This window comes from Oryzias melastigma, linkage group LG15 (genome assembly GCF_002922805.2).
Source record: "Oryzias melastigma strain HK-1 linkage group LG15, ASM292280v2, whole genome shotgun sequence".
In the NCBI taxonomy this organism is placed as follows: domain Eukaryota; kingdom Metazoa; phylum Chordata; class Actinopteri; order Beloniformes; family Adrianichthyidae; genus Oryzias; species Oryzias melastigma.
In genome coordinates this window covers 9,668,949-9,680,181 of record NC_050526.1, presented here as the reverse complement: position 1 = coordinate 9,680,181, position 11,233 = coordinate 9,668,949, and the positions used below count along the sequence as shown (strand labels likewise).

At 40.1% G+C, this 11,233-nt stretch overlaps 1 protein-coding gene across 2 annotated transcripts; it reads right to left on the bottom strand.

The window, feature by feature from the left end:
* Nucleotides 1-6,519: 6,519 nt before the first annotated feature.
* ciao2b (cytosolic iron-sulfur assembly component 2B) lies at nt 6,520-10,056 on the bottom strand. 2 transcript variants are annotated; one of them, XM_024296773.2, is made up of 6 exons: nt 10,026-10,056; nt 9,634-9,856; nt 8,440-8,519; nt 6,980-7,105; nt 6,862-6,907; nt 6,520-6,788 (listed from the first exon to the last, which is right to left on the bottom strand). In XM_024296773.2, exons 2-6 carry the CDS (start codon nt 9,758-9,760, stop codon nt 6,688-6,690), a joined length of 480 nt encoding a protein of 159 aa, XP_024152541.1. In that variant the 5' UTR covers nt 9,761-9,856; nt 10,026-10,056; the 3' UTR covers nt 6,520-6,687. The 2 variants fall into 2 exon arrangements, with proteins under 2 accessions (XP_024152541.1, XP_024152539.1); XM_024296771.2 differs by lacking the exon at nt 10,026-10,056 and having other exon boundaries at nt 9,634-9,928.
* Nucleotides 10,057-11,233: the final 1,177 nt, after the last annotated feature.

The window sequence follows — 11,233 nt, the reverse complement described above, 5'->3', positions numbered from 1 at the left end:
GCCAAACATAGTTTTTCCCCGAGAGGAAAAAGCTGTTCCTCATGCCGTCAGACATCAAGAACAGAATTAAAGCAGTTCTGGTTGTTTTGGGGGGGGGGTTTCCTATTTTCTGTCCTCCCCAAACAGATTGTTCCTGATGTTCTGCAGCGAGCGCGGTCGAACCGCCGCCTCCACGGCAGCAGCAGCAGAATCCTGTGGGTGTTAGAACGGAGAGTTGATCCCCAGCTTCGTCTCAAACTGCAGCTTCTGTCTCTTCTGGTAACGAACCCTGAAAGCAGCAAAGGACAAAATTCAACCCAAAAAATCCAGTAAATCCACAAAATCCAAGAATTGACATGAAATAGATATTTAGGGGATTAAAGTTGCATTTCTGAGTGTTTCTTTACTCAAATATTTGTGATGTAAAGGCTGCAATCTCTCTGAAGGTTCCAAATGCAGACAAATAGATCCATGAACGTCTTTTTTTCCTTATCTGAGCTGGAATCTGGATCTAAACTGTACGGCTGGATGGCTCCAATATTGCACTGCTAATGTTAGCTTGTGGTTGTGAGGGGCTGTAAGCTAGCAGGACAGAGTATAAAAGGATAGATGATGGGAAAGGGAGCGGGCTTACCCCACACCAACAGTCCTGGCCACAGCTCAGAGACAAATTAATTAACGATTTTAGATTTTGTCTGAAAACAACGTCGTCACAATTAAAAAACCACTGGGAATACTTAGAAAATAGACCAAAAGATGATCAGAATGGATCTTTAAAGACTCACACGGCTAGCGCTGCAGCTCAGGTGCGATGCTGGAGTGTAACTACAGCCGATGGTTCATATTAGCTACAGAGTCTGTGGCTGCAGCCGACCTCACAAAACTCCAAACTCAGACGTTCACGCTAATCCCCCTCTTTGTTTGCTGTGGTTCAGCTGCGTCGTCAGGCGAAAATTTCAACCCAAAGAGACAGCAGAGGCCTGACCGTAGACGCCTGACCACAGAGGCCTGACCACAGACGCCTGACCACAGAGGCCTGACAGCAGAGGCCTGACCACAGAGGCCTGACCACAGAGGCCTGACCGCAGAGGCCTGACCGCAGAGGCCTGACCACAGACGCCTGACAGCAGAGGCCTGACCACAGACGCCTGACAGCAGAGGCCTGACCACAGAGGCCTGACCACAGAGGCCTGACCGCAGAGGCCTGACCACAGACGCAGGATGTGAACGCCTGCAGCGGGATTTCCTCTCACACTTTTAAAGTTACGTAAAGACTGCGGCACTCGCATTGGAGCTGTAACGCTAGCCGTGTGACCCCGGGGTCAAAGCAGAAATTTACGGGTGTCAAATTATTGTGTTAATCGTGATTCATTAATTACAGTTTCTTTTTATTTTTTATCGTGTTATCCTCACTTTCTGGTTGGATGGTTGCCGTTCATGTTTGATAATGCACAACTGGAAGTGCATTATCTCGCTCATATGATGCTCAGTTACAAAAGTAAACATTAAATCCAAAATTAAAACTTCAATGCTGTTATATTTTTAACTTTAGATTGATTTTCACTAAAAGCAGACTATATATGTTGCGCTGTCATGGCAACCGCTTCAGCACCAACTCTGCTCTGTTGTGAGAAATCAAACAAAGAATCATCCACACCAGAAAGTTCACCTCTTAAAGCTTGTTTTTTTCAGACAAAGAAAGAAAAGTTGGTTTCAAAGTCTAAATTCTTAAATTCCCTCACTCTCACGTCCTCTTGTCTCATTTCCTCCTTTTGTTCTCTTCTGCTTCATCCACGACTTAAAAATGATCCAATTTACCACACAGGTTAAAGGAAACTATAAAAATTCTCATGTATTTTCTACTGTTTTGATGTTGTAATAAACTCTGGAATAAGGTACGTCCACATATGATTATGGTAATAATTATTGTCAATATTTTTTGGATTGCTCATAAAAAAGCTCCTTCTGTTTTTGATGTGGTAAATTAAACACTCTGGACCTGATGCTTTAAAAAATCCCCTTGGTGATGTCAAAGTAAAGGTTGGAAGTCTAAATGCACTTTTTAGTTACATTTTGTTTCTTTTCTGCACCACAATGTCACAAATGTAAATGAAAATACTGAAAAATGAGGCTTTTCACAGCAATTATATGATTCAAAATATTTAGAATTAAAATAGAGTAATTACATTAACTACAAGTCATAACTAATTAATCGCACAAAAAAAGAAAAATCGCATGATAGCACTATTTAAAACCTTTTGATGAAAGAATTTGCTATATGATTCATTTATGTAGGTAGTATTAGTGATCTGGAAGTATTTGCTCACAAAAAAACATCAGTGTCCATCCATCCATCTTCCTCCGCTTCACCCAGGACCGGGTCGTGGGGGCAGCAGTCTAAGCAAAGATGCCCAGACTTCCCTCTCCCCGGCCACTTCCTCCAGCTCTTCTGGGGGACCCCGAGGCGTTCCCAGGCCAGCCAAAAGTTATAGTCTCTCCAGCGTTTCTTAGGTCATCCCCGGGGCCGCCGCCCAGTGGGACATGCCTGGAACACATCTCCAGGGAGGAGTCCAGGAGGCATCCGGATCAGATGCCCATCATCAAAACATCAGTTTAAGATGCTAAAATATTGACATGAGTGGAAAAAAATCTTAAATTTTTGTGACTTTTGTAGATTTTTAAGACCTAGTTTCTAATTCTAACCATGTTGTCAGACTGTGTTAATCCTTCTTTATGCTGTCATTTAAATCTTCTCCTCCTGGATGTGGAGCGCTGCAGGACGTCGAGCTGTTGTTCCCATGAAATCAGAGCTCCCTAACGTAGGAGCCGCACACCAGCGACCCCCCACCCACCTTCGCCAAATACCGGCGCCGCCCCCTGCTTTCGCCTGCTACCGCAGGCCCGGTCCTCCTTTGCAGCAAACCGGCGCCGCGCGGGGAATTGGCTGCTCGCTGCCTGTCAAACATGTAATCCTGCACGGATGCTGCTGGTTTACTTATTGTGAAGAGTTCCACAAAAACCTACTAAAATGAAATCCTTTAAATGTTTTCTCGTTATCGAGGCTTCTATCGAGTTGGGGGGTGTCTGGAAGACTCCCGCTTCAGTTTGAAGACAACCTGAGTTTGAAGGTTGTCCTGCATTAACCTGAGAGGGGGGAAATTGAGGACCTTTTTAAATGATTGTCTTGACAAAAATAAGAAAAAGGTGAGAATTCAGGACCAGAGCAGCTGCTCCCGCTCAGGCCCGGCGTGTTGAACGAGCTCCGCTGAAGTCCGCGAGGCTGCAGCCGGAGAACCCCTGTGTTTAACTCAACAAGATGGCTTTGAACGGACTAGAACAGTGATTTGGACTAAACTCTGAATTTTACACCCGTCTTGGGACAACTTCAGTCTTTGACAGGGCAGAGTTAACAGCCATTTTCTGACAGTAATTATTACAGTTCTCACTTATCAGAGTCAGTGAACGCACCGGGACTGAAGTTCCCCCGTCATCGATTTTGATTGGTCCTCGTGTTAGCCCTGCCATGTTTGCCCCCCCCCGGCGGCTGGGATGAGGGTCAGCACAGCTAAGTCTGAGGCCATGGTTCTCGACCGGAGAATGGTAGTTTGTCCTCTCTCGGTGGGTGGAGTGCTCCTGCATCAGGTGGAGGAGTTTAAATATCTTGGGGTCTTGTTCACGAGTGATGGAAGATCGGAGCGTGAGATCGACAGGCGGATTGGAGCAGCGTCCGCTATTATGCGGTCGCCTCCTCGGTCCGTTGTGGTGAAAAGAGAGCTGATCCAGAAAGCAAAGCTCTCGATTTACCGGTCGATCTTCGTTCAAGTTTCCTTTTTATCATCAATAAACATAAAACAACAGAAAAAAAGCAAAATTTAAAAGAATGATCATAAATTGTCTGCAGGGCGTTGAAAATAATGAGTAAACTAGAAAGAGGAGGAGGTTCTGGGAGAGTCGGACCTGCTGGATGAGCTTCACCAGGTGAAAACCTGAGTCACCTACATTTGCACAGGAAGTTCCAAAACAGTCATTTTATCTTTTGATACTAGAAACGAGAAGTGGAAACCTTTACTTTCTGATGCTGTTCTGACACAAAAATATAAATCTGAAGATGAATTCTTCACTATGTGAAGAGCAGATTGCTCCCCTCGCTCTGCAGGAAACTCCAGCTTATTCTGAAGAAACAGCCTCATACTGCTGAAAGGTGGATGTAATCAACGTGAATCAGCTGATTCTGCTGCGAAAAAATAGACTTCTTCGTTTGGGCTCTGCACCAATATGTAATGCTTAGAACGTAAAATATTAAAGAACTGTGGAGAACATTCTCAGGTTTTGCTGTTAAATTATCCAAAACAGCAGGGATTTGTATCCTTTTATGTTGTTTTACTGCTGAACCAGAAGATTGATAAAAAAAAATGTTTAAAATAACAAACAAAATTTATTTCTATCTGAATCTTTGTGCTTTTTTCAGTTTTGTTCATTCTGATCTCCTGTTCTAAATAAAGGTATAAATGATGATTAAATACAAATAATTTAAATTTCCATCTATCCAGTAAATAGACATACATATAGCAACAAACATTATCTTAGTAAGTAAGAATTGTGGTTCGATTTGTGAAACCTAAGCAGTGATCCACAGCCCTATTTAAGACCCCCCACAAACCCCCGGTGCGGCACAGTCGAGAAGGAGCTGTGTGTGTGTTGTGGAGCAGTATAGCGAAGGCCAGACCTACTAAAGGCAGATACATCGTATATGTATCTACCTTTGAAGAAGTTTGGATTATTTTCGTGGGAGAAATACAGACATGGTGCCACTGACTCAAGGATGACGTCATGAAGCGGACTGCAGCCGCACGCAGCGGCAGGCGGAGCTTCAGGAATCGAGACGTCTTACTTTCAGGTAGGAACAAACTCACAAAATATAACTAATCTTTCATAAATAACTCATTTTTAGTGGTCCTAAGGTGATATATGACCTTTTATATAGATATAATTCACTCTGATAGGCTTAAGAAAATCCTGGTAGGGCCCCTTTAAGCGGTCAGAGTGTTCAGGTCAGGTCAGAGCTGTTTACTCCGACAGGCCCTGCTGAAAAAGAACCATCCACTTTGTGAATCGCAGCTCAAATCCCATGGGTTACAACTCAAGTTTCATGGGTTGCCACTCAATTTTTGTACATTACGAATCAAGTCGTATAAGCCTCAAATAAAAACTTGTGGGTCATGAGTCAAGTCTTGTGGGTTGGAACTAAAGTTTCAAGGGGCACAACTGAAATCTTGTGGCTTACAAAACAAGTCTCTTGAGTCTCAACTCAAGTCTTATCGGTTGTGATTTAAGTCTCTTGACAGAAGCAAATGTTGGAATGGTTCTCCCTCAAAGGCTTCAACAATGACTTGTACAGTTCTCCCGAGCCGCCGTTATTGAAGCTGTTTACATCCGCGGTCTCGTGGTAGAGGCGTGGAAAGAGGCGGACGGTTGCAATAAACTCACTCCTGATTGGCGACAGTACTTCCTGTAGATTCCATGACTCAGCTATGACTCACAGACTCAGACCAATCGCTAAAGATTGTTTGCAAATGGCGATAGCCGTTTCATGAAGTGACGGTGAAAGCGGCGGTCTACTTTTGCGAGGAGAGGAGGTAATGCATTTCCAATGGGGGGCCTCATTGCTCGCTCTGTCCATTACTTTTACAGTCAATGGGCTAGAGCCGAGAATGCCGAGGGCAGACGACGCCACTGGTCCTGCACTATTTAGTATATCAGGGGTTAGGGAGGAGTGAAGGACTGCAGACACAGCCTGAGTGTCTCTTACAGAAAATACGAGTTCTGAAATATTAGCTGAACTCCAAAACAGCCTTAATAACGTAAAAAAGCCTAGATTAGCCAAAACATAGAATGAAGCTGAAATTTTTAGCTAAACACCAAACTGGACTAAAAAAACGCACCTACATTGGCCAACACAGCTAGCACGTAGCTGAAAAAATAGCTAAACATCAAACTAGCCTAAAAACTGAAAAAGCCTAAGTTAGCCAAAACGACTAGTGTGTTGCTAAAATATTAGCTTAACTTCAAAACAGCATACAAAACTTAAAAATGCATAAATTGGCCAAAACAACTAGCATGTGGCTGAAATATTAGCCTAAACAATCTTAGTAAATGCCAAAATAATCCAAAAAGCTACAGAATGCCAATTTTTAAAGCTTTAAAACTGCAACTTTTTAACATAATCATGAATAATAAAAAGGCAGGAATATTTTTCCAGAATAAATCAACTTAAACTGAAAATAACTTTCACTTTTTTAATCTCCATAAAAATATATTTTGTAAAAATGATACAAGTTAGAAAGAAGCCCGATAACATCGGGTCATTAATAACGATAAAATAAAATGATCTGGAGGGCCGGATCCGGCCCCCGGGCCTTGACTTTTCACATAATCTATAGAAAATGTAAAAATCCACTTTTATTTGTTTAAAATGAATATTGTTTAATTTAAAATGATGAAATGTGTTGTTAAAATGATAAATCTTTATTTTCAAAGCAGAAATATTTACATGTAAAAAAACAAACAGGTCAGAGAACATTAAAGAAATTATATGTTTTTGTTCTGTTTTCAGGTTTTTTTCTTGGTCTGCTCTGCTGCTGTGAATACAGCTGGATCGTTGGTCAAACACAGAGGACGCTCGGTGGACGGTCAGTGCTGAGGGGGGGGTCAGAGGCTCCTGGAGGTCAGACACTGGTTGACCACCTCCAGCAGAGACGAGTTCTCCAGAGCAGCAGCCACTCTCTCTTTGTCTGCCAGCTGCTTGTTCACTGCAACACCAGGACAGGAAATGTGACGGATCATCAAAGCTGCACCTGCAGGTGTGACGGCGTGGGACTCTACCTGCAGCCTCTGAAGCGTGGGTTCCTGGAGTGATGTGGACATCGATCTGGATCAGAAAAAACCACGTTTCATTAGAAGAACACAGATGAGATCGTTTTATGGTGAAACCAGAACCGACCTTGAACCTGCTGGGAAGAGAGCGCAGGAGCTTGACTTTGATGGACAGGCCGATCAGTGTAGCCATGCTGCAGTGCGGGATGGTGGGCGTGAACTCCACGCTCACGGTGCTGTCTGCATCGTTCACCTGAGGACACAGCAGAGCATTAGGCCACGCCCCTCTGAGAACCTTATGCTTGAATCAGCTAAAAACTCTATTTCACAATGCGAAGGAAAACAGCTGGATGGCAGTTTGGACTCATCCAGAACTTCATCCGTGAGCTGCCCACACCACTACACTACCACCACCATGTCTGACTGCAGCTTTGATGATACCAGCTGGATGTAGATGTAAACCGTATAATATAAAGCATCAATTCAACTATTTGGACAGAATTTAACATCTGACTCGATTAGATCTACAGTTATTTATAACATTTACATTAAAAACTCTGTTTGATAATTAAAACCAGCTTTTAGATTTGGACTGAGGAGGAACTTACAATTAAAAAAAGTTTTCAGGATACAAAGACAACATTTTAAAAAAGTAAGCATGTTTCTACAGTATTATGGCCACTTCAAAAGAAAAATAATGTCTTAAAAGTTTGAGCAAAAGTATGAACTTTCCTACTTCTGCGTATTCTTTGAATGCTCTTATACTTAAAATGACAGAATGTAAACTCACTCAAAGTATTTCCTTATTTGTGAAACCAAAGCTGAAACAACTGCTTACAGTGTTCTCTGTCTCTGGTACTGAAACAGTTCGTCTTTTGTTCTTCTATTTTTCTTAGTAAGCAGACTTTCACCTCATAAATGTATTATTTTAATCTTATAAATTATAACTTATAAAAGTACATGTTTATTCTCATAGAACATTGACATTTTCTCATAATTTTACAACTCTATTATTGTAATTTTTTTCACGATATTTTCTCACATATATCTTTATGGTGGCCTTAATACTTTGTTGTGTATCTCTGATGTATTTATACTTTTTCAGATTTTATGGTTAAATATTTGTAATTTTTAATGTGAATGTAAAGAATCATGGGATTGGTTTAATTTATCTGCTTTCACAAAGGATTCAAATAAATATTCAAATAAAGTTTACTTTATTTAAAAAAAAATGATCGTCTAAAGTTTTCCCTAAAAACATCCAACTAGACTGTATTTATCAGAACTGTTGATTGATTGTTTTAACAGAAAAGAATCAGAATTTGACCATCATAACAAAGGAAATCACTGTTTAAAAATGGCATTTATTAATCTGTTATGTTATATTTACATTTGTGTCTATGATCTGAGTCCTTAAAGTTGAATATTTTGATGCCACTGGATAAATCTGAACTGTACAAACACAAAGAGTCAAGAGGATGGACCTGAACATCTGAAATCAACCTTCAGTAGACATGAAGTCACATATTTATTTAATCTTTCTGAGGTCGAATCAGAAAAACATCCCCAGATGAACGAGACTCGTACCTGGACTCGGACTTGTTCCACAACGTTCAGCTCCTCCAGGGACAGAGGATGCTCCGGATCGTTGATGGATCGGATCAAATGTGACACGAGTTAAAGAAGCATAAACTCACATCCACACACACCCACATCAAACTTTGCTTTAGAATTGTTTAACAAAACCATTTGAAAAACAAACAGAACTGGACCAGAACAAAAGTGATGGTTCCCTGAGAAAGGACTGGAGAGAGTTATAGTGAGGGGAAAAAAGTCAGTCACTGATTCTGTTATGATGACTTTGGTCTGTAATGTTCATCATAGATGCACTTCAACTGTTGAAGAAAAAATAAAATAGAGAAATAAAAATCATAATATGACTTTAAAAAAATGTCTGTATAGTGAATTATGTTTCTCACAAACACGTTTCTCCTTCTGTAAGAAGTTCTTTCCTCCAGTTGTTACCGGTTTTAACTTGTTATCCTTTTAACAGACACCCATCTACACTCTTTAACAGTCACACTGTAACCTCTCCAACAAGACCAAAGAGCTGTCGAAGGACACCAGTGACAAGGTTGTTCACCTGAACAAGACTGTGAGAAGAGATTCATGTTGGATTCATTATTTGAAAATGGAACAAGTAAACCTGAAAGCTCTTCGCTGGTGGAATAATTATATTAAGCAAATTCAGTTCAGAACTGCATTTCTGACTTTTTCTTTATTCTAATTGTTGTGAATTAGGAGCAGAGAAAAGAAAAACTTAGTTTGAACGTCTTTGTTTTCCTCATCTGAGCTAGTATCTGACTCAAATCTGCACAGATGGATATATATATATATATAAAACCGTCTTTGTTTCACAACCAATGTTAGCTTGCTAACTAGCTAGCGGGAGAGAGTGTAAACAGATGGATGACGGGAAGTGTGGCAGGCTTTGGAATAAATACGGTTTTAATCACAATCAAAAGACCACAGTGTGGATACTTTAACAATAGGTTTAGCAATGATCGGAGGGAGACTTTAAGGTTTTCTGGCTCCAAATTACACTTTTGATTAGATTGTGGTATCCGATTTTTTGTCGAATTGTGTTAAAAAAAAAAAAGAAAGTTTAAAAACAAGAGAAATCCTGGGAGTTCCGTACAAATGTCAGACACTTTAATCAAAACACAACGTTTGCAAAGTAAAGCATTAACAGATCATTCTGCGTTGTTTTGTAAAGGATATCAAATATTTCCCGGTCGTCGATGGGGTCGTGCACGTCCTCGTCCTCCTCGGCCGCCGTCTGCTGCCTTTCCCCGGACCGCTGGAAGATGACGGGGTTAGCGTTCTCCAGCTGAGAACTTCCAGACATTTTACACGATGTTTTCAACCAGCTGTAATCGTGAAACTGATCATGTAACCAGCGGGAGTCGAGCTGTTTTCTGGCGACCTCTTCACAGAACACTTCCTGGAACGACGGAAAACAGCAGCGGTCAAAAAGGCTGAGAAGAAAATCTCGAAGAACTTTGATTATTTTGTCCAAAGACAACCATCCTACCAATTATTATTAGTTTAATAAATAAAACTAATAAAATGTATCTAAACATTTTAGGCTAACGTTCCACCAGTAGACCGACCTCTTCACTTTTTTATCATTACAGTCAAACGTGAACATGATCCGGAGATGCTATTTGCCGCCACCTGCTGGTGGGAGGTGAGCATAACATAACCGAATGCAAAACTAATGAAGCGGTTATACAATATATTTTAAGTGGCCTAATAGAAAAATGAAATATTTTCAAACAAGTTACTTAGTTAAAATATTTACCCAATTTTAAAATACAGCAACACAGACGAATCAAACAAGAAAACAGGAAGGAAGGACAATGTTTCAGTTCAGAGATGAATCTGGGTCAGGCTTTACAGTTTCCTCAGTTACTTTCATGCATTTGACGGATCAGAATGATGATGTGCAGAAGAGTAACATGAGAACATCATAAATTAAAAGCAGAGGACACCACTTGCACAAAAGCCTGTCTTTCAACAAAAGCCTGGATTCCCTTAGTTAAAAGTAATCTAAATGTACTACTTGCTAATCTAGAGTAAAAGTGAGGTGGTATTCCTAAAGTTTATTTACTTAGTATACTCCACGTATATGCTCTAAACTATGTATATTGTTATATTTATACTTATGTATATATATATATATATATATATATATATATATATAAAATAAGATAAGCTTCAAGTGTACTTTTTGCTATTTTTTTAATTTCAACGCAACTAGCAGAGAATGTCCTCAGCGTAATCCTGCCATAAACTAGGCCTAAAATGCAGGAAACCAGGCTTGGTAGCAGAAACTGAAGCATTTAATAAATAAATTTGACAAACACTACAAAAAAACAACAAGGTGACAAAACAGAAAACCTGACAAAGATTAACTCAAAACCAGATGCTTAAATGTTCTGAGGATAATTAACAAGAATAAAAATAGTTCATAAGAGAACATGACTGCCCTTAATAAAAAGTAGTACACTTGAGGTGTATTTTATTACATATACTAGAGTACAAGTATATCAAGTCTACTAGTATAAACTATGTACATGTAGTGTAGAAAGCATACCAACTGAATACTTTATCTGACTAAATTAGAACATTTTAAATGTATACTTTAATAATAAAATAGGAATACTTAGACTACGCTTAAACAGACTACTTTTTGCAGTGGGCGAGAAGAAGAAATATCACATAAAAAGGAAACTTGATGTACAATCCTAACAGATCTACTATAAAAACAACCAGCAAAGTCAGGAGTCATACTCCCAGTAAAACAAATATTGGTATG